This window comes from Vanellus vanellus, assembly GCF_965231255.1.
Source record: "Vanellus vanellus genome assembly, chromosome: 20".
In the NCBI taxonomy this organism is placed as follows: Eukaryota; Metazoa; Chordata; class Aves; order Charadriiformes; family Charadriidae; genus Vanellus; species Vanellus vanellus.
This window is the reverse complement of record NC_138925.1, coordinates 2,772,916-2,796,989: the sequence shown is the minus strand read 5'-3', so window position 1 is coordinate 2,796,989 and position 24,074 is coordinate 2,772,916. Positions and strand designations below refer to the sequence as shown.

Below are 24,074 nucleotides of genomic sequence, written 5' to 3'. Positions count from 1 at the left end.
CCCTCTTCATATCACCTTCCCAGCCAGGGGCTGCTGTCGGCTGTCAGGGAAAAGTACGTTGCTTTTAGCCCCTTGCCAGGGGAAAACAAGCTTTACTGGATTCACGTCTGGCTGTTGCGTGAGTAAAGCTGAGGGGATGGGAATGGCGTGGCTGACTATCCTTCCATCTCTGTGGGCTCCTAAAAATGTCAGGAGGGATGGAGCTATCTGTTTCAAGCACTGGGATTATGTTCTTCTTATCACCAAGGTTGTCTATATTTCAAAAGGACACCAGAGAACACATGGTTTGGCATCAGGATGCAAAAAGATGCTTCATTTCCACAAGAGACGCATATCCCACTGCTATCAGTAGCCTCCACAGAGATTTATAAGCCTGAGCCGGTGCCTCCAACCCTTGCCCAAGCACAAAATGCACTTCTACAAACCCACATCGTTCCTTCCAAGGGCCTCACTGTGAAACCGCAATGGCCCAAGCAAGGGGGGGGAAAAAGCTACCGCACCTCAGCATTGCCGGTGAAGGTGGGCTGGAATCAATGAGCATCTTCCCTGGTTCCCCAGGCTCTGGGGATTCAATGGCAGCCTAAGAAATCACAAATGACACAGAGGGGTGAATATCAATTGACTATTCACTGTCACTTCCAGTACGAGCTCTCGAATGAACGTAGTAGGGGTGAAATCCAAAGCAAATGAAGCAGTGCTTCACTCGATGGAGAGTCAACCTGTGGGACTCCTTGCCACAAGAAGCAATGGATGCTAAGCTGCGTGGACTGAAGAGGAGACTGGATAAGTACTTGGAAGAAAGGGCCACTAAGGATTACCAGAAAAAACACCTTTCTTAAGGAAATCCCCTGAGCTGAAAATAGTGAGAGGCCAGAAAAGTGCCCTGTTCTTGATCCTCATGAGGAGTCTGCTTATGGTTGCTGTCGGAGAGGACCCACTGCACTAGGCAGAGCTTGTCACCGTTCTGATTGTCACCAAGCTCTTGGCAGCCCCGAGGGAAAGCTTCCCATTGTCTCCCAGACACTCGGCTAATAAGGACAAAGGGCTGCGGGCGTCTGAGTGGGGGGGGGGAGGAAGGGAGGATTCTAAAGGACTGCAAATAAACATACAAATGCATACAAATATGGACTTAATAAATACAGAGCACTTTCACAGAGAAGGCCTTTTTGGGCTAGCAAAAGGCCTTGACAGAGTCTCGGGTTCCTACCTTACATTTAAGCAGGATAAAACCCCTGTGCCTCCATTCTTGGCCTTGGAGATAACAACCTTTCCCATGGTACCGTGAGGAGAAACACATCCCAGGATGATGAGATGCTCAGATATTACGATGAAAATCTTAGATAAAGGTAAGCTCATTATTTTAGCCCTATTCTCTTCTACTCGGTCAATTTATCTCTCTCTGTGCCCTCAGTTTAGCTCCCAGCCCTACAAGTCCGGGTCTAATTGTGAGCCAAAGGGCTCTGCTAACCATCTAGCAGACCTGCGATGCTTACTCTGGAATGAAGCTGGCGTGTGCCCGGCCCCACTGCCAAAAGATGCCATGCTCTCACAGCGACACAGCTTATTAGCCACTCCCTGATCAGCATCACTCCGGGGCCAAACCACTAAACCAAAGCAAATAAAAAAAAAAAAAAATAACCTGCCACTGATAGGAGGGAGACGTTCCTACTAAACCACAGCCTTGTGTAAGGGAGAAAAGCTTTGAGGCCTTTCCTTTCGGCTAATGAAATTCACAACAACATCCCACACTGCACTGAGCAACAAACACAGCTCCATTATTTGGAAAACAAATATGTTCTTTAGAGCTTCCTGGTTGTCAAACACCTTTTTGTTTAGCTCAACAACTAATCCACTTATCGGAGGATAAAGCTGCCAGTGAATCACCAGTATGATAAAAGCATGCACAAAATTAGCAAAAATTTGCCTATGGCTCCTGCACGTTCAACAAACACCAGCTAAGAGAAAAATGATTCCTTTTTTTTTTTTTTTAATAACTGAGATCCCCAGGAGAGATTCTGTCAGATAGCGGCTTTTATTTTTCTTGCAGTTTTTTTTCCCCTCTCTCTCTCTCTTCCCATATAACCCAAGCACTGAGGCTGAGAGATGCTGGGAGCTGATATGAGATCCACGGAAATTGGCAGTATTTGAATAAGCAAGAGATGCAGCCGGGCAAAATTTTAATAAGTTGGGAGTTTTTTTAAATAATAATAATAAAAAAAAAACAGTGCTCAGGCATTGGCTGCTTCCCTAGGACCTCAGCACTGCCGGATGCTTTGCTGCTCATGAGGTTTTAACACCTATAGGATGGTAGATTTTTCCTTTCCTGCTCTTCATTGTATTTTGTAGCCCTTTGTGATTTTAAACTCTCCATATTCCTGCATGTTGAATGATAAATCTTCCTGTTACATGGATGGGGAAACCACTGCAGACAAGCGTTAGTAGTTTGCCAGGGTTGGGCAACCCTGCTAGTTAGCAGGAGGGGACAGGAGTCTCATGACTTCCAGTCTTCTGCTGCCACAAACACTAAACTACCTTCCCTCTCTTGAGCTCTTCCACTGAAACTTTTGGCAGGACATTGCAGAGCATTAACTGGGTAAATGGGATTTACCCAGTTACTCTCTGAAATTCACTCAGCTACCTAAACCTTGGGAATTTCTCCAGCATGGATGTGTGCAGAGATGTTCTAGTGAGATTTCCAGCATTTCTGGACAGAGTTATAAACCTATGTGTGTGATAGATGGAATGAGAGAGAGAAAAAGGGAAAGATAACTCCTTCAGCTTGGACTCTAGCAAAAGACTTGTTCCAATAAAGATAAAATAAATATCTCCATAGTCCATGGCATCAACAAAGAGTGATTCACCTTTTCTGAGGTCTGACTCATTTTCTGAAGAACCCTGTCTGTCTGCACTCATCATATAGAGCATGTAAGATGACTGAGCCCCTAATGGAAGTGTGTTAGTTAAAAGGAATGAATTTGGGTGATATTCTCTCTTTGTTACCTTTAAATTATGACAGTTTGAAACGGAGAATCACCACAGCGTGACTATGCTGCCTTCAAGATTACCAAAATCATGCTACCAGAGTTGTTAGTGGCCAGGAACCAACACAAGCTGACTGACACACTTAGCAGCAGCCAGGCTTTGCACCACACAGAGCTCACAAACCTCGTCAGAGCCCACCTCCAAAAGCTCAAGTCAGCTCAGATGATGAGGATGCTCCCTTGATCCCAAATCCTTATTTTCCTGGACTGTATCAACCTCAGCTGGACATTTGCATCACTGTAGATTAGCAAGAAGATGCGGTTAGTTTAGAACTGCACCAGAGCACCCAAGCAAGGAGAACTAGGGTCTTTGAAGGTTTCTGGCTGTACTTTCTAAGCATGCATCTTTACTTGAAAGTACTGTCAGCGCGACAAGTGCTGGAGGTGAAGATCTGCAACTGTTCCAGGCCACAGTCCCATTGCAAGAGCCTGAATGGAGAGAGCCTAATGCATTCCAATATTCTCCTCTTTTTCCCCCCAGCCTTGCCTAGGTTTGAACAGGACCACAGCACATGATGATGGGAGCATTTAGGGGAGCTGGGAATTAATCAAGAGGCACCCACCTGTCAGGCTGGTATCTGGAACTAAACGGAAACACTTGCTAGTGCTTGACCTCTCGCCCTCCAGACAAGCCTGCTGCTCTTGAGTGGTTTGAGAAACCTTCTTGCAGGGACCACAACTCTGAGACTCAGGGTGAAATAAAGCAAGGGGAGCAGGCAAGGAGAGACGCGGGAGCTGGGTTACGAGCGGTGGGGGAAGGAGGAAGAGGCCGTAGCTGATGGGGGGACTGGCAATCTTCTGGCATGGCTAGGAAAATGGAGCTGGAGAGCTGGTGTAATGATGTGGACGTGATGGGAAAAACCAGAGAACGCAATGGGTTGGCCAACAGGCCAACAGCAAGAGCTCTCTGAGGCTCAGTGCTGTAGGTAAAAGAGGCTGGATAGTAAAAGACACTGGAGATATTTAGAGTCAAATATCCCCATGACTTTCTGTATATCCCCTGGATGGGGTTTGTGTTGGGTGAGATATATTTGATACACGGTGCGTGCTGATTAGCAGTCCAGCACGTTTCAGAGTTAAATCATCCTTTCTTGCAGTTAATGGAGGCCAAAACTCTGTGGTGACGACCATTCAAACAGTGAAACCTAAGGCAATGCTAACTCTGCTGAACAGCAGAAGAAAGCCCTGCATGCATGCCAAGGGATTTTGAAATACCAATCTTAAGGTACAGGATTAAGATCTTAATTTTTAAAGAGATGTGGGGCACTTGCTTTTTAAAATGCATGAACAGATTCTAAGCTGACATAAAATGGCTTGGCCTCTCTGGTAGCACTGACCTCAGACCCAAACGATGTGATCAGAAAGATGCCACCCCAGTTGTGACTTTCAAATTTTCAGTTTTAGGACTTCTGGAGTGTCTGTGTAAACAGCTGTGGCAAAGGAAAGGACAAATACTTCAGGAAAACCAGCCCTCTCCACCTACCGCAATACTGAAGAGAAGAGAGAACACTACAGAACAAGATCTGAGCCAACAGTGCAAAGAGGTTGGGACATCCTGTAAGTTCCCGTGCTTTAATAAGTGCAAGTCAGTTTGCCAGTCCAAAAGGCTCTGATGTTTCCAACAGGCATCTCTTACACCTGCTTCCTCCTCATCTGAAAGAAAAGCCCCTCATTTCCTTGGCAGCAGAAGTCACTCAAGCATTGAAAATACTGAGCACCTTAAGTCTTGCCTGTGAGAAACCTAAATACTGGGGGTTCAGTTCCACCGATGTCCCCTGGAGCTGGAACATAGACCCTAAAATTCTTCGCATGAAAGATGCCACTTTATAGATGAGCATAGAAATGAGGTAGGGAAAGGAGAATGGACATTCATGGGAGCTGGGCAGAGACTGAGAGCTAAGGAAGCAGCTCAGAGTGAGGAATTTATTTGCTTTCTGAGTTACAATGAGCCTGTGGCCTAGGAATGGGAGTATAAGGACAGAAGTGGCTGCTACAGAAACCAAGAGAACATTTTCTGCAACTGGTCCCTGCTTTTTTTTTTCTCCATTGCTCCAAGCCACGATGACTAAAAGCCCCAGGGAGAGCTTAAAGCCTCTGGTATTGTACAGAAATGTACATACCCTTGGGCTAAAGACCTGGAGCTACAGATTCTGCAGTGAGCAATGCTATTATGGAGTCTCATATGTAGGCAAGATCAAGAAACAGAGCATGGATCCAGCCAAGGATGCAAAAATGTCTGGGATGCAGCAAGTAGCTAAACTGAACACCCTAGGAATACCAGCCCTATCTGGCGCTGAAACCACATTGCTCCCTAGGAGAGCAGAAAGCACCGTGAAACCATGCCACAAACTAAGAAGGAACAAATTCCTTTAGAAGCAGGCAGAACCATGTCCCTTTTTCACTGCAATACCAGTGACCACCTCCAGCGCAGCTCTCCTGCATCGCTGACCTGCTCTCACCACTGCTGCTCGTTTTTAGGGAGCCCTGTGCCCCATCAAGAAGCGGTTCCCAGACAACCTCAGCATCGCCTCGTCTTACTGCAGCACACGAGTCCCGTGGCAGGAGGTGGTGCCCACCCGGGATGGCTCCTGCCCTGTCTGCCGAGCCGGAACAGGGCATGGAGATGCTATTAGCAGCACGTGTAGCCCAGAGCTTCATTAGAGCTAGCAGACCCATGCTCCTGACAGAGCTGCTGAATCCGGTGTTGGCTTTTAGGGTCGGGGAGACCCCATGTGGCTCCTAATTCGGGGCTGGATTTGTGCTCAGCTGCGCACTCTAATCGCTAATTAAAGGTTTGCCATCATCCTTCAGCAGCTGTTAGTGTCCTACAGGTCGATCCCCAAGCAACACTCTGCTGAGCCAGAGCCACCGATTGGAAAGTTCATTGGATGGGCAGTGTCCAACCCCCTCCCCAATACACCGGGGGGTTTATTTCCTCATCAGAAAAGGGTCGCAACATCAGACAATACTCTGCTTTGCACCACCTCTTCTTCTCCTCCCCTTCTTGCAGTCAGCCCCCAAATATTTCTTGCTTTCCCCCCCTCTCGTTCATTCTTTTTTCTTTCTTTTCTTCCTTTTTTTTTTTTAACGAAAAAATGTTATTTTGTGCCTCCTGAGCCTTGCCGGCTGGGCTCGGCGTCTGTATCAGCTGGAGGAGCTTATGAGCCTCGTCTCCTCGGATTTAGACTGAAATTTTGATTTTCTGCCGCGCTCAGATAATGTGGAAATCCTGTTCCCCGATATTTACTGTTTATCAGCGCAGCACAGCGTAGTTCTGGGGGGAAGGGAATCTCTCCCTCCGTGTGTCCCCTCTCGCTCCCCTCCACCCCCCATCCTGCATGCTAATGGAGTTTGACTTCGGAGCAGACGCTACAACAATAGCCTAATTACCACGAACGGAGGGGAAGAGGAACTCCCTGGCAAAGAGGTTCTGCATCGCTGGGACAAACTCTGATCCCTGTCCCCATCACCTCAGCCAGCCAAACCACAGGGATGGTCTCTCACCCTGCCAGGGATCACTAAGCCACCTACCCCTCTCTAGGCCCGCTCCTAAGCCAAGCTTTGTTACCTCAGGTAGTCCCCAAGACCCCTCCAGCTTTATGAAGTTGAGGATGGGGAAGCACAGGAGCACAGTGAGCCAAGCCACGTCTGCTTTCCCCCAGCTCCTCACCTGGATTAAGCAGTCCTGTCTCGTGTATCCAAGCCAGGTTGCCTTCAGCATCGCAGTCTATGAGGCCACCTCCCTGTCCCTTTCGCATCACATTTGTCCTGGAAGGAGCCCATGTGTTTGGGGACCCCCCCGACAGCCCAGCTGCAAGCACAGTCCCCTTCCAAGGTGTGTATCCTGCTCCCCCATGTGCCAACATGCACGCCAAGTCCTGCATCCTCCAGTGAGGATTAGCATCGCTGAGCCCTTGCAAACTCATTCCTGCAAGCAACCTGGAGGCGAGAAGGGAAAGGAGGGGGACACTTCCCTGCATAAGTGACATGAACTAGGCAAGAAAAATAAAACAATAATAAAAAAATCTGGGGCTCAGCAGCAGGGGAACAGCTCTAAGGACCACTTAAGTGGCCAGCGGTGCATAATGCCTTGCTATTAATGAGGCCTGCTGCCGATCCCTAAAAGGATTGGTTATTGTCAGATAACGTACGGGGCTTTCTCTCTCCCCCCAGCCCCTTGCGGGGAAGGCAGGCATTTCCCTGTGGTTGGGATTGAGCTGAATAATGTCCTGGCCACCTGCAAATGCGCTGGGCTTTCTCTGCAACTGCATAATTAGAGGCAGCATTGGGGTAAGGCGGCAGGGTAACGCAGCATGTAGAAAAGAGGGAAAGAAAAATGGGAAAAAGAGGGATTTTTTTATTAAATAAAAATAAAAAAAAGAGGGGAAAAGGAATGGAAAGAGAGACAGGAAACATGATAAAGCTCAGCCAGGCGCTCTCTGCTCGGCTGTTCTCTGTGCAGCTTGGCTGTTGGCTGGCTCTTCTGGTTTAAAGTGACTCTGCTTCTTATGGAAACAGAGAGGCGGTATTAAAAAAAAAAAAAAAAAACCAAGACACAGAGAGCTTCCTTATCTCATGGAGACAGTTGTCAGGAATCACTTTGACTGAGTCGTTTTGTCTCCATGCTTTTTTTCGCTGTCAAGCAGGCCTCAGGACATGGATCAAAGGAGAGGCGCCGAGCGCTCGCTGAAACTTCTGATCCCTTCTCGGTACAGACGCGCGAGTGGCAGACAGCTCTCTTCCACATCAAATGGAAGGAGAGAGGAGAGGGAGGAAGAAGGGAAGGGAGAGGGAGAAGAAAAGCTGGGAGAGAGACAGAGAGAGAGGAGGCTGTGAGGGGCTCTCTCTGCTGCTCTGGATCTCAGAGGAAAGACAGACAACAGCAGTCTTTGCTTTCTCTCTTCCCCATTCCCTGTCGGGAGCATCCCCCCACCAGGCAGAGGGAGGTGTGGGGCATGCAGCAGTGCAGATATTTCCCTCAAACTAACAGGTGAGCTCCCCACAGGGCCTGTCTCAACCCAGGCTTGGCCCCACGCATCGGTGGGTCCCAAACCAAGCTTTGAACTGAAGCAAGAGTTGTGGTGAGATTTCCCACCAGCGTGGGCCGCTCAGATATCCCTGTTTCAGCTCTGCACTGGTTTGGTGGGTGAATTCCTACCCCAAAACAACCCCCTCGGTGTCAGCCTTGCCTCTCCCTTCAATCTCTTAAGCCAGTCCCAGTGATTTTCCTATATCCGCTTGGCGAGCAGCTCCCCACCCTTTTCCCCTATGTGGCTCACGATTCCCTTTCAGGTACTTATTCCCTGAAATAAGATCCCCCTCATCTCCAAACTGGATAGGCTTAAGGGCTGACTCCAGCTTACTGCGGAGAGCTAAGACCCTCTGCACCTTTGATCAATTTACTGCTCACACACCCCAGACCCTGCTAGGATTTCTGATCTTCAGCCCCCGCTGTAAATTGATCTCGTGCACGCCTGTCTGATGGAGGCAAGAAGCAGTATCTTGCAGCAGGAGGCCTTGCTGCATCTTCCCTCGTGTCCACCACTGTGCAAGGTGGAAACCCCAGCGTGGCATGCCCTTCCCAACCTCATAGCCCCCCATTATTGAACTGTTGCACTTGCAGCTATATCTCCTCTCCTTTGCGCTTCCCATGCTCCCCATACACTACAGAAGCCCCTGCACAGCCCTGTAACCCCAAACTGCTAAAGCACGTATTGTGCGGCCATATACTGCGCCCCCCTCCACACGCAGTGCATCAAGAAAGCCGGCAAGATGAACGCTGTGCAAGCTGATGCAATACCCAAACTCCCATCTCTCACAAAGGACCAGCACAGCATCCATTTAGGGTATGTCTCCCCCACGAGCCTCTCCTGATGCTTCAGGGCCTAACAGCTCTTCTGAGCAGTCCTCCAGGATGCTCCAGAGATGGATACAACCCCTCAAAGTCCTCCCTGTCCTCTCAGCCCCACACGTCCTGCTTGCAACCTTTGCCCCAAGGTGCTTCAACCTGCTTGTCAGTAATCCCAGCAGCTGGCTGGCTTTGGGATGGGAGTGAATGCAAGCTTCCGGCATCATTAGCACACGTAGATGGTGAAGCGAACAGAAAATAAACCGTACTGAATAGTGACCCCTGTGAAAATGCATCCATCAGCTCTGGGAATGCTGGAGGTCACGGCATATTCCCTTAACATGGAACTATGTGAGCAACGCACAATCCTGCATCCACCTTCAGCATAGTGTTTCCTGAGCTGGAGCAGCTTGAGGCTCACAAGGAGAGAGAAATGGACCTGCATATACCTGCAATACACTCTCCCACCTCCTCTCCCAGCATGGTTTCTCTGCTGTTCTGTCACACCCACTGAAGTTAATACACCTTCCACAACCCATCTTTGTGGAAAAAAAAGAGGGGGGCAGGTTGGGGTTAGCGCCTGATCCATTGCAAAGTATGTTGCTGTAGATTTTTCCTATCGTAGATGGCTTTTCACAGCCAGGGCACAGCTGGAGCACAGCTGTTATACTGTCGCTAGATTTTAACAGGCACACACAATGCATGGGCACACACGCTGGTGTGCACACACAGAATGTGCACGCAGGACATTGATGCCCCTGTACATACAGGCGTGCAAAAGCACGTGTGCATGCCCCTGCCTCTGAATCCTAATTATTCCTTTTATTGCATTCCTGCCTTTTAAGCTTCCCCTCTATCTCGCATCCCTCATTCCAGGGCTGCCTTTCCCTGCTGTGGTCCCTTGATTCCTTTTGCAGCTCAGCACCAGCTCCCCAGTCCCTGGGTTATTGCAGCTCTTCAAGCCACACGGCGAAACACTCGCCTCTGAATGCCAGAGGTCGCTCAGAAATGTCTGTCACCAGGCTGGATGCTGTATTAATTGCTAATCTCTCATTTTCTCTATCTGCCCTGCCTGCCTTGTCTCGAGTTCCCTTATTAATCATAAAGCAGGGCAAATCCTGCATTTGAATTCTCCAAGTCTGTGTCTCCCGGCCAAGTCCCTCTTACCCTCCCTGGTGCGGAAAAGAGACAGGACCCAGAGGAGAGGTGTTTCACACTGTTTCACCAGTCCTGTCTGGATTTCAGCAGGAATTACAGCCCCTGCGACGCCTTTTCCACCCACCCGGCTTCAGCTTTGCTCCCACCAGCCCATAAGCGGGTAGCGAGGTCTGGGTGGGAAGGGATATTTAAAGATTTTTGGGTACAGATTTCCGTGTCTTAGCCCTGGGTGTCTTAAATACATGCTCCCTGCTCTGACATCTGGGGCCTTATCAGACACTTTCACACCTCCCTGCATTTCTTCTTCCTGCTGTCATTGGTCTTGTCATTCTCCTCAGTTTTTTTCCTGTATTTCTTCTGCTATTTTCTCCTTATTCCCCTTTCTTCCCGATTTTTCTACTCCTGATACTTGAGTTTACAAATAGTGCAGCACCACAGGGGCTGATCCTGCACCCACCAAAGGTAATGACAAAGCTCCTATCGAATTCAAGGATCAGGAACCAACTGTTTGCTCTGAAATCCTTCAGTGTTTCTAATATTTTAATATCTCAGTAATACACACAGAGAACAATGTCTGGAGTGGAAATCACACAGGAATAAACGCAATCAGTGCCACCCAGAGCATTAAAGTTAGGGTTAAGACGATAAGATGCTGCCTTATTTGTTTCTAATAATTTTTCAATGGGACCTGAGCATCCAAATCAATCGAGGAAAGTTATGAGACCTCACAATTGGCAGAAAGCATTTTAACCCCTCAGATATGAATTTCCCCCTTCCCACCCTACTCCTTCGCTCGCAGGGACAGAGTCATTAGGAATCAGGCAAATAAATACGTATCCATTTTCACACGAGAAAAATGTTCCATTCTCCCCTTTTCCCGTTGCTGGGAGCAGAGGCGTCTAACTGACAAGAGCAGATGGGCTTTGTTTGGTTAAATAAATAAAAAAAAAAGTAAGTAAGAAACTTTAGTGGAAAAACTACCAGCTTTTCTGGGACACGTAGGTTAAAAGTTTAGAGAGATGGAGCTGCATTTGACACCAAGCAAGGGAAAACGCCAACGCAGTCTCAGCAGAGCCAGTTTCTCCCAAAGAGAAACCTGGAGCTCCCAGTGCCCCCTTTCCATCCCCCTGGCAAAAAAAAGGACACAGATTTTAGCACGTGTTCACCTCCTCCTCCAAAAATCCTGTGTGCAATCTGCATCAAGACTGTGGGGAGGCTGAAGACGGCTCACTGAGAAAGAAACAGGGTGCGAGGAATAATTGAGACTCAGAAAAGAGACAGCAGCCACTTTCTGAAGGGCACATACTTCGTTTGAGGGAATCGTGGTCCTCTAGAGAGATGGGGCTACAGGGGGAATGCAGAGGAGGCAGTGTGGGGGGAAGAGGACAGATACCACATGGAAAAAAAAAAAACAGGAGTGGAAAAAGAGGTTAGGAGAAAGGCGGAGGAGTGATAGAAAAAGGAGGTAGAGGAACCCAGGAGGCAAGGTTAAAGAAAAACCCTCGCTTGGGGTGGCACCCAAGAGCAGCAGAGGTTAAAGAATATTAGAAGAACATGTTCCTACACTAAGATAAGCCGGAGAAATGAATCCTTATCCGTCCAAAACCAACCCTTTAAAATTCGAGCGAGAGAAGGGTCTCCTTTCAGGGAAACAGGGAATCCTTAATGCTTCCTCCCTCAGCAACTGTAATGCCAGGATGTTCCCAATCTGCTTTGAGGGATGGAAAGATTAAGAATAATAAAAAAATTGCAATAAAATATGTGTGAACGAGGGGGTAATTGTGGACAAATGCAGCATTCAAATTCATTTTTCAGCTCTTTTACACACCATTTCAATCTTATTTTCTGCTTGTTAATGAGATCTTGTTGGTTGGGGTGGGCACGGCTGCCCAGTATCGCTTGGGTAATTGCACATAATTTTCTCTCTACTAGTGATTTGCATCAGATTTTTTTTTTCTAATTCTTTGCTATTTAAACCCCCTCCTCCTTTTCCCCCTCCCCCCCCCCAAATCTCACCCTCTCCTCCCACTCTTTCTTCCCCTCCCCTTCTCCTGGCCCAGCAAGACTCATTTTGAATGCTTATTATAGGCACAGTGTCTCCGACAAAAAAAAAAAAAAAAAAAGAAAAAGAAAAAAAAGGAACCAGACAGAAGGGATCCGTGTCACTGAAGGAAGGAGCGCTGTCTCGCTGGAGCCAGACACTGCGATGCCTGCTCCCCTCTCACCAGCTAACATTGTGTCCTTCCCAATTGCCAGTTCCCCCCCCCCCCCAAAAAAAAAAGGGCTCAGCTGGCTCTTCTCATGCTTCTGCCAGGATCAGTGTGCTCCTGACAGGGATTCAGATGATCTCTAATCCCACCCCAGTGAGGCTGAGGAAAACGTTACCCTGGACAGTGGAAGAGAGCGGGGCCCTGGGCTGATGTCAGGAAAAACAACACCGTGCTATGGTTGCGCAGACTAAGCGGGTCCCTGAGTTTAGAGTTTAAATTTGTGGGCAGAGCCTGACCTGTGCCTCAAGTGTCCCTCCAGGAACACTATCAAGAAATGGTGATAAACTAGAAATTGTAAAATCTGACTCCAAGCTTCAGATATTGCCATTAAACTGGGAATGAATTTGCTCATGGAGCAAAAAGCCACCAAAATCCCTGAGAAAATTAAAGCAATAAATACGAGATGGTGAACAAGTTTCTCTTGGCTCTTTGTATTTCTGGAATTGTCTTAATCTCTGGGTGATCCTGTGGGTTTGTTAAAAGATTCAAAGGTCTCAGAAATAACATGTTATGAAAGTATAGGAAGCGCCTGACTTAACTATGCCTTAATACGTTCTCCAGCTACACAGGGGCCATCTGCAACAAACTAATGATCTTTTGCTTTTGAATAAACCCCTGCAAGATCTCAATCATGCTGCAGTGAATGGTCAGACACATTTAAGATACAGGCCTGGATCTAAAAGGGCAGCAGAAATTTTAGGAGGTGAAGCAGTGGACAAAATCTTCCTAAAAAACATGAAGACATTTTAAAAGGTGTAAGAGATGTGCTAGAGATGAAAGCGGCCCAGAATACAATATGACCCTACTTTGCTGTTTGAAAAGCACTCAGGGAATTTCCCATCATCACAAATGGCAGAAGCGCAGTCAAATGTGTCTCTCACTTTTCTCTTTATGTTGACTTGTAATGTACTGCTTAATTCACTTAATTTCCTCCTACCTCAGCCTGCACCGCAGCATACATATTTCTGGAAGGACTGTCAGATGCTGATCAGGACATAACTTAATACTGAGCTTACCGTTATATCGAGCTATTTTGTCACAAGCCTTACCCCAGCCACAGCGAGGGGCAATACTCAGCTAGCACAGGTCTGAACTTCAAAATTGATGGATGCAAAGTTTGTTCTCAATGCCAGTGTGAAGCACGACCTGGCTAAGGATGTCTTGGTGCCTGGCCTTGTTCTAGTTGAGGTTGATAGGTATTCTCAAATAGATGAGAAATGATTCCTCTATGGGACGAAAATGAGTTGGAAATATTTACAATGTATTTATGAAATCCCCCCCCCACACACACACACACTTGGTTTACAACCCACTCTTGTGAGAAATGATGAGACCGAAGCTCCAGGGCCAGAAGTCACACTCTGTATGACTGCTAACTGGTTACTCACTCTTCATACTTAACTTTGCTTTGGGTCTCTATACCTTTGCTAAGTTTTGGCACAGGCATTCAGGCCAGCCCAGAGGCAGCTATGAGCCACTGAGTCAGCCCAGCTGAATCTGTGACAGCTGCTGCTAACCCACGCAACCTTTGGGGAGCGACAGGGACCTCACTGCTGCACGTTCTGTCTCCCCGGTACTGAGCTACTTTCTGACAACCCGTGACTGCTGCAGCCACCCAGTGCATCCTGACAGATGCAAGGTGACTCATCTGCCTGCAGCTGGCCAGCCTGGGAACTTCGCTTTCTCAAACAGGCAACACTCAGAGCAAGATCTTTCTCCTCCTACAAAGGATGTCCCAGCACGAAACCATCACAGATCAGTGCTTGGGTTACCCTGAGGACTCTCACTAAGGTCTAGGAAGGAGTATGACATGAGAGATCATGCTAGGTAGTGGTTTAATCACATGGGACCATCCTTTGCACAACCAAGTTGGTGGTCTTGTATGAAGTGTCACAAAAAACATCAGCATGGGATGAAGTAGCTGAAGACTGTAATTCCCAGCTCACCTCTCACTCCTCAGCAGTCTCAAGTCTGGAATAGAGGCAGAACAGCCTCTACACTGGGAAAACTGCATGGGAAATGCTTTAGAGATCCAGCAGCAGAGCTGGACAGGCGCAAGGCTTTGTGTGCTACAGGCTGGAAAACAAGCAAGAAATGTGGCCATTTCCCACGTGAAGCCCGGGTAAAACTTTCAGCAGCGTCTGCTCTTTATGTCAGGAGGGGGAGGACTAAAGTGTGTGTGTGTATGGGGGGACCGAGCCCACAGAGGCCAAACGTAATCCCCTTTTCTCTGTTGTGAGAATGGAAATGCCATGCTTCTCCTCTAGAATTTCAGCTGCCAGCAACGAGCCCGTCTGGTGGATTCTGGCCGGGACACCCAATCCCGGGGTAACTGGATAGCGTGCCGAGCGGCAGCAAATGCTGGGAGCTCTCGGCCAGGCTGGCCCCTACCTCCTTGTCTAAACTGCAAAGAAATCTCCCTCCTGCTGCTGCTAAGGGATGAAACCAGAGAACTGTCTGTTTGCAGCTCAAATTGCCATCATTTTAAGTTCCCAATTTTTTTTTTTCGATCTCCTGAACTCCCTCCTTCCCTGTAGTTGATATTTACCCCTGCAGAGAGCAACCAGATACCACAGATAGCTGGACAGGAGGATGAGAGTATTGAAGTGCAATGGGTTTTACCTGTAACATCGTGGAGTAGCTGAATTACGCACAAATAAGTTACGCAGAGCATCCTATATTGAGACCTCACAAATTTTCTACCCACCCTGCTACATAAAAGAGGACACTTCTGCGAGTTCCCATTTATGCTGTTAGGAGTATTTCTTGCATCCTTCCACTAGGAACAGCAGAGGGCTTAGAAAGACAGGAAGGTAGTGAGATAAGTAAATATAAAGCAGTCATAAAATAACCTGGGTTAGCCTTTCTATGCACAAAAGAAATAGAGGAATTTATATGCTGATAGCTTGGCCCTCACATGATTAAAAGCATTAGGAAAATGGGAATCTCCCCTTCTTGGGGGTGCAAAGCTCTCTTTTCTTCAGGACTGCTAGATAATGTATCCTCTCTTTCCCATACAAAGGGCTTATTGGCTCAGGACTCTATCTTCCCCTAGCCTGAGCCTGGGGGCAGGGTAATTTGGGATAGGGATAAGCATAGAAAAAGCGTTGGCCTGGTCATTTCAATGAGCCTCTGATTTAGTCAGCGGGACTAGTAAGTAGATGATGAAGGTACAGAAATGGAAATTGCATGATGGACTTGTATATGTCTAGTGCTTGTGCAGCTTATCACGTGGATCTCATCCTTAACTTATTCTATGGTGCTAAATTGCACTTGTGATAATCTGAATTAATCACGTGCCCTGGACCATCTAACCTGCAGTCTGCCTTTGAATTCCATATTATATGCTCATCTCCCAAGCTCAGTGCTATTAGAAATCCCTTGTCAGAAAGATGTCTCCCTATTTCCCCCACAAATTACACTGTTTGAGGCAATATTCAGCCTCATGCCAGTCACACTTTTACATTTTCTATCTTATGACCATTCAAAGCTAGAAGTGAGATTTTTATACCATTTCAGAGAAGCTGCAAAATTTCCCTCTTTCCATTGACACTCAATGTTTGTTTTCACACTCGAGAGATCACAAGCTATTGGACCTTAAAATCTATATACCTCTCTGATGTCCCTGCTTATTGGACTCCTCTCTAAACAGTTGTAGCCTTTTCATTTCAGATGCCTATCTAATTTCTCCTTGTAGTTTCAAATTATTTTGCACTTCCTGTCTTAAATAGTGTTACTGGCCACTCTGAAACAACTGCTGTAGTGCACTTCATATGTCTCCATATTTCACAAGTGGCTGAGAGCAAAAGTAAAACATATTTGGTACCCCCTCCAGGATGGCAGGCACCACACGAATACAAGTCCTTGCAAGTTAATTTTCAGCATACAATATGTGCTGTGTTCCAATTAAAAGCAAATACACAGTTCAAAACCAGATTGCACCAAGTAAATCAAAGAGAAGGTTAAAGGCCTCTAATGAGGTGACAGAAAATCAGAATTCTTATCTCAGGATAGTGGTAGAGAAAGTGGGCTGTATTCTCAGGTGGTGTACATCCTGGCATCTTCACTGACTTCAGTGGAGCCCACCAGCTGAGAACTTAAGTCTCCTCCCCTAACACACACATAGCACAAACTCAGCTCTCTCTAGACCCGCCAATGATGGAGGCTTTAACCTCTCTGCACTGCTGAGGCTTGCTTCTCTGTCACACGCAGCACTGAAAAGCCATGCACACAACTGGCAGCAATGTGATCAAACCTGGGATGGAGCCCTTTGGAAGGCAGCCGGGCTGAGGCTTGGAGCACAGATCCCGGAGTCAGGTCGTGACCTCAGGCAGAGATTTTAAAATCAAGGGTGTATTACATGGGGAGGACATGGCTGTTGCCTGCTAAACTTAAAACACACACGCTCCATTCTTTTACACAAACAGATATGTATGAAATGTATCTCTCCTCCTTTAAAGCTCACCTACGCCTCTTATTTTGACTTTGTGAAAAGCATTAGCAGAATTGTTTACATGACAATTAGTTTCTCAAAACTAAATCCCAGATCTACATCCTTGTATTTTGAGGAAGCTCAGATCCATGGCACTCTTCTAAGTAAGGGCTTTCCATATTCAGCCAGACTTGGACAAGCTGGCTTCAGCTAATCTCTAAATCAGTCACCCACAAATCATGGACTACTTCTAAAGAGAGCCTGCAAAAAGTAACTAAAAAAGTCAAGCATGCTGTCATTAGGCTAAAATCCACAATCAAAGGGCCCACACCTGCACTGGAGTTTTTTTGAGGGCTGAGAAGATGAACACTGATGCTCCGGGTTCTCGTGTTTGTGATTACAGCGTGCTAACCTGAATATGAGAACTAACAGGATACAAATGCTCTGGCAGTACAGTGCTGAGCTCAGGATAGAGATACTGCCGATAAACAAATTAGTTAATTGCTTTAACTAGGCTGCCTCCAAGAATTCGTGACAATAACAATAACTCCCTTGTTAACCATAATACACTGTGATAGCCTGAAGCTTGCCCTGCTCTCAGAGGATCTGGACCAGCCAAATACTCTCAGCCAAAGAAAGAGAATGGAAGCAGGTCACATACCTGTGGAGAGAGGCCATTGCTAACAGGATTCATGTGGTTGGCAGGAGCTGCAGCATTCATGAAACTGTCCGAGTAGCTGGAGAAGCTGTGTCGGGCCCCGTAGGCAGAGCCGGTGTCAGCAGCGGCGGCTGCAGCAAGCCCTCCCTGGTGCATGGTGGATGGCGGCAGGGGCTGGGGTCTGTGGACAGTGCTTCCCCCATCTGTGGAGAGAGCATTCAGAGCTAAAGAGTCGTGGGGTGTTACAGCTGCAACTGTGCAAAGCGTGGATCGATAGTTTGGCTATCCTGACCTCAGCTTCTGGGTCCCACCATCTCTGTGCTCCATGTGAACACAAGCGTATCAGTGACAGTTTATGCATGGTACAAAATATGCAAACCTGGGATAAAATATCTGAGTTTTCTCTTAATTTTCCGCCAGACCAAAGCTGTAAATTCCTTTGTAAAGGCCAAGGCCAAAGCCAAATGGAATTAGCAACACTCCTTCCACTGAACCCTAGTATGGAGTTTTATCCAGAACAAAGGATAGCCTATATGATACTTTACAGTGATGTGCTCATCATGTCAAAGCTGAACAGAAGAACTACAGTCTTGAGACACATTGACACAGCAGAAAGAACCCTGAGACAGGAGAAAACTGTGGAGTTTCCATTGACTTAAGGAAAAACCTGGTCTTCCCAACTAAAGGAAAACCACCTATATATTACAAGAGCCTTAGTGAGATGTCATGAATCAGAAAGGGAAAGGACAACGGGACTGTGTAGGACAAGAGAAGAGGAGCAGCACAGGTGAACGGGTGCTCACCTTGGGAAATGGTGGTTGTTGGGTAGGTGGAGTCCGGCAGCTGGTACGGGGGGAGAGTCGGCATTCCTGTCGGCGGAAAGCCACCTGGCAGCAGGTGATTGAATGCTGCAAGTTGGTTCGCTCCTGCCTGTTTGCGCCATCTCGCTCTTCGGTTGCTGAACCACACCTGATGGGGAGAGGAAAGACCACATGTGACTCACTCTGAGCTGCTGTCCCATCTCACCTGGGTTGCTGATGGAAACACATCCTTTTGGCACTGGCCAAAAATAGGTTGAAGTTGCTGCCTGACACAGACTTTGTGAGCAGTCATCTCCGTTTCTCAGCTTCCTTTCTCCCAGATGACAATACTACTACCGCCCTGTCTCCTGGGTGAAGAGACATGCATTTAAAATTGTTAAAAATACTACTAAAAGTGTGGGTGCTATCAGCAGTAGGGCGAGATGAAGAGGAATAATTTAGCTTGTGTATTCCGAGAAAGTCCATACCAAGTAGATGCATTGCTACCACCTGGCCATTCTGCCTTGTTATCTGACAACTACGTGAATTATGCTGAAGGATTAAGTACCATAATAGCAACACGGCTGCACTGTTAGGAGGGATAAATAGACAGATTAGCATCATGGTTTCTATGTTAGACAAGCTAAATAGATAGAACCAGACCGGAGGGAATACAGGGTTTTCTTAGCTTCTCTGTACTGCAGCAAATCACTGTTGTCTGTATGCTAAGACATGCTCTCCTTGCAAGAGGCACTGCAGCGTGCACTGGAATTGTACTGCAGCCAATTTAAATCTCTGTGCATTAAAATAAACCCAGTATTAATGCGTGTGCAAAGCTGGGCTCGTGTTTCCTACAGTGCTAGTTTACCTGTAAGACTCAAGGGGAGATTTTTCTAAAGGCATTTGTCTGCTCTGATGTGTTTTATCGTGGGCAATCTCCCTTCTGCAAAGTGGAAAGGGCTTCCCAAGCTGTCTCTTGGGCTTGGTTTACTTCATTTAATCAGAGAGACTCTCAGGCCCGATCCCTGTTTGGGGTTCAGAAGTATGCGGATAAGCTTTCAAGCCAGATGAGAATGCAGCTGCTGGACTTTGTGAGGCCTAAAGGGCTAGAAAACATGATTAAATTTCACAGCAACAAGAAAAAATGGAGGAAAAATCAAGAGTATAAAGCATTCCAGGGAAAAAAAAATCCTCCATCAGGCTTCCAAGCTGCCCAATGTCAGATCAGAAGCTGGGGTTACAAGGGTTTGAGGCACTGCAGTCCAAACCGTCCCCAGATTTTGCGAACCAAAACAAAACTCTCTGCCCCAAATACAGCAGAAACTTACTCCAATGTGCTCTGCACTTCAGACATGACCCAAATCTCAGAGTGGGTGTCTTTCTCTGGCCTTTAAATTGAGTCCCCCTGTAAATGGTCACTTGCTAGTTTGCCTTTTTCTTATTGACACCTGTGGGTACGTGTAATTCACTTGGCATGACAAGGCAACGTGTTTTCACTGAAAGCTGCTTATTTAATGGAGCACTGGCTCTCAGTCCAGGGGTGGACTTGCAAAAGCAAGCATACACTGAACTTCACACACAAATTTCTGTGAGGTTCTCCGCATCAGTCTATTATTGTTTTTTCTCTGTATTACTGATCTACTACTGCACTGTGGCAACAGTCTGATTAAAACCTGCTAATGATAGTTGTGCATGACCTGCTGATGATGGCTAGGAAGGACCTAGTCCTGGGCAGTCCTTCACTTCACGCTCTTATTTTCATCCATGTACAATGAAAACAGAAAAAAAAAACCACCACATTTTCTTTGGAAAAGCTGGTCTAAATTAACCCCCCTGAAATGTATACAGTGCTGATGTCAGGTCCTTGGCACCAAACGTGCCTTTTTACAGACCTGTTCCTACTGCACTGCACTACTGGCTGAGGCAGCATAACCTTTTAGCACCTTCCAAAAGCGTGACAGAAATAGGTCAGCTTACATCCGATCTGCATTGATCAACAAAGTCCATGCAGGTCAGAATCTCTGTGTCCATTTTTGGCACCAAAAGGCCCTAGCAAAATCTAGGACAGAGTTAAGGAGAGAGAAGTGAATTAAGGTCTGTAGCACTTTACAACTCTTTTATACAGTGCAATTTGTGGCACAGTTTCTAGGAGCAGTGAGCAATACAACTGAATAAATAACCTTTTGTTTGCCCTGGTCATGCAAAGAGGAGGGTCCTGTCCTCTTCTCATGCATGTACGTATGTGTAATTCATGCTTTGAATTAGGGATATGGAACTCGGCTCTTCCTCTCATCATTTGGTTCCATTTTCACAGTTAAGGACATAACAACTGTCTGAATATTTCTGTTAGCTGAACATAAGGAGATAAATCAGCTTCTCTCTTCAGAGAAAGAGGCCTAGTCCCAGGCTGGAAGAGCTCCCACTCCAAAGAAAGATCTCAATGCTAAGGATAGCATATAAAACTCAAATACCTGAAGAGAAAACATAACCAAACAGCTCTGAATCCAAAAATTGTGAGGGAAAAAGAAAGTGAATTCCAAGAAAGTAAAAGCCACTCCAGTGATTTCTGACACTTTCCCAACATTGCAAAGGGTGGGAAAGTTCCTTTTTTATAACCAAGAGCCAGATGCTGGCAAATCCACTCAGGATTAGAAGTTCAGAAGAAACATGTGGAGTGAGATGGTCTAGTAAGGGACACATTTCTCCAACAACATCCCCACGAGCACTCGGCTTCCCTGTGGTGGTTTGTCAGTTGGCTTGGCTAACTTATGATCAAAACACAACTTTGAAAAGATTAGTGTTGTCTTGTTACACCACGTGAGGTTATTGTCCGTGCACCAACACGCACGTTTGCATCAATTGTTCAGAATTAAAATCCACACGTGTGTACATCTCCTCCCATCTTGCTTTTTCACATCCAGTTAAGGGTGTGTAGTTCCTTTATTTTTTAAGGGAGATAAAAGGATACTCCAGATCCTTTTTCAAACAGGTAGAGTCAACCAAAAAGGCCCATGCATGGGCCGTTCTTGGGGTGTCTTGCATACTTGGGTCTACAATGCGCATGAGCTTGTGAAGAATGGAAAGGTAACTTTTGAGACAGTGGACTATCACCAGAGAGAGAAAGTCAGTTCTTAATTATGCTACGGGCTCCTTCTGTGACTTTGGGAAAGCTATTGCTCTTCTGATTTGAAGTCAGTGGAAACATCGCTGCATTCAACAAATTTTGGTCCTTATACAACCCGCACATCAGATCGCCACCTCTAAATTGAGGATAAAAGCCACATTTTCTAACATTTTAGTTTATTTCAACAATCAGCCACCTGAGATAGAGGCTCTCTTTAACTGCCAGTAGGCACCATATCCAGCACAGCAAGATCTCTGTCTTGGCTGGAGAATCATAGCAAAACAAGTAATAAATGATCATAATAGTAAATACACATGCACCAAATGAGATTCACAACTGCATGCTTAAACGTAGTGCTTCCTAACAGAGCCTGGCTGGAGAATCCAGCCACAAATACACTGAAACCTTCCACAAAGAAATTGATAGGATTTATCTTCCCGTGCAGAGGAAGGGACATTTCATGGCCCAAACAGGTTGATTCTGCCCCTTATTTATAACCCACAGAAAAAAAGAAGATACATTCCAGCTAATGACGTTAGCAATTCTTTCCCTTCCCCCGCCTTAAAGGTGGCTCAGGCCTTTATGCTTATAAATCATTTTATTGGTAGTTAAAATATAGAGGCTAGAGCATCTAACTGTAATGCGAGGCGCACTTCAAAGGGAACCTGCTTTCATTTCACAACAGTTAAGGTTTTATCAGCCACTAAAGATTCCCCCTGCCAGAGGATCCTGTTACACCATGTTAAGCCTGGGGTGAAGGCTACGGCTGCTAAAATCTGACTGGTGGGAAGAAGATGAGGAAGAGGAGGAAGTTTTGAAGCTGCTGGTCTGCCTACGGAGACATTGTTCTAGAGGCTGCTGGGGCTGGATCACATGACTAGAGTTTTATGCTGGAACAAACATAGCCAGCACTTGGGAAAAGGGCTGTGCAAAGATCCCAACAGGAGAAAAAAAAAACCAGCACGTCAGAAACCTGCTTTTTCTTAAAAAGCCAAGTTCTTCGTGATCATTTGTCTGTGCACAGCAAAGAGATCTTGTGCTGTGTAAACATGCTGCTTTCCAAGGGTATGGAAGTACAATATAGGCCACTGAAGACAACAGTTTGTAGCTGCTAAAGACATTTGGGGCTTTTGTCCCTGTGAATTATCTTCTACAGAATATATTAAGTAAACAGGAGATGCATTAGAGAAACTGCTCAGCTTAGCTGAGGGGAAGCAGGTAGATACAGGTAGCCCTCATGGAAAACAACTTAAAAGAAGATATCCAAGCAGGTTCTTCATGTTCTAGTCATGCCCAGGGTCCAGGTAAGACTCAATCTGTTACCTTCACCATCCTCTTCACAGGTGGGAGAGGGAGGCACGGGGAAACTAAAAAACCTCTCCAATTCATCACTGTCTGCCTCGCAGAACCCAGCTGATTTCAGAAGAGCCCATCCTCCAGGCCAGATTGGGTTTGGGGCAAAGGTTAGCACTGGTTCTTATTTAACCTGAACGCCTGCGCCCAGCCCTGCCAACGGCCGGCCCGAGATGTCCCAGCCACTTGTTCTCAACCAGCAGAGAAGGGCTGCAGAGACAGCTGCCTGCCAGGATGGGGCTGGACTGAATTATCCCTGCAGCCGCCGAGATATGGGTCAGCTCTCACAATTTGTCAGACAAGGAGAGGAAAGGAAGGTCAAAAAGAGCCTCCTGTGGGAAAGCAAGCCTGTTGTGTTCCTGCTCAGCCTAATCAGGACTTGATGTTGGAGAAAGATAGATGGGATAAATGAGCTGATAAATGGAAACAGGGATGGAAAAGCCAAGTTGTGCCTTTGCTTTTCAGCAGAATGGAAGAGATGCAACATGTGTTTGCTTTCACAGGCCCAAGAGGTTGCAGAAACCAGGTGGAATAGCATCATATGGCCATTTATGGCCCAAGCACACCAAAAAAATTCCACCAAAGTCAGATGAGTTTCCTCCCCAGGTTGCATAGAGGCAACTGCCAGATTGGGTCCTCTCCAGGTTCTCCTTTGAACCAGGGCAGAACCCTGCAGTGCCTTGGCCACACTAGTCACAAATGCTACAAATCCTGGGCTTCCCAGGAGGCTGCTGCAGAAGGCTTTTAGAGGGGAACTCTAGCAGCAACAGCGATGTGAGACTGGGGTAGTTATTGCTCCATCCGAATGCCTTCTTTCAGATGGTGCTGAGAGTCAGCCCTCCCAGACTGGAAAGGGCTGAGATGTTACAGTGAGTCGGGATCCTGTAATTCCCTACAACAATTTAGTGACAATTACACTTCCTCTGCCAGGTGCTGAGGAGTGTGAAAAAGAGACATCAGAGACATACAAGCATCATTGAGGCTCCTGAGATAATTCTTTACAGAACCAGAAAAAATGTGCACTGATTTTAGGCACGTAGATTTTTATCTGCGCATGTAGGGATACAGCTGTATCTAGTGACATTTTTGTTAAGTGCACAAAACGTTGCGCCTCTGTCACTTGTGGGTGATATGGTTAAGATAGATATTAAACAACATTAGTGAAGCAGAACAAATGATGCTTCACAAATGAGATTATCCAATGAATTTAGCCTATATTTCTCCTGGCATACCCCAGTTCCTGAAGGTGTTAGCTATTTATAACAATCTATTGAAGAATTTCAACAAACAGTTAGTGGTATGTGGATTTTTTTTTGCAAAACACTTTTTTTTTTACAAAAACAAACCGTTGTTAGCAGTGAAATATTTGATTGTGACATTGATTACTTTA

At 46.5% G+C, this 24,074-nt stretch overlaps 1 protein-coding gene across 3 annotated transcripts in view; it reads right to left on the bottom strand.

Moving 5' to 3' along the window:
- PAX7 (paired box 7) overlaps nt 1–24,074 on the bottom strand; it is a gene marked incomplete at both ends in the record, with an annotated part of 101,881 nt that overhangs the window by 19,291 nt on the left and 58,516 nt on the right. For all 3 annotated transcript variants that reach the window (XM_082493686.1, XM_082493684.1, XM_082493685.1), the window contains 2 exons: nt 17,411–17,610; nt 18,211–18,376. In XM_082493686.1, the coding sequence (XP_082349812.1) occupies nt 17,411–17,610; nt 18,211–18,376 (366 nt within the window). The remainder of the gene's footprint in view (nt 1–17,410; nt 17,611–18,210; nt 18,377–24,074) is intronic.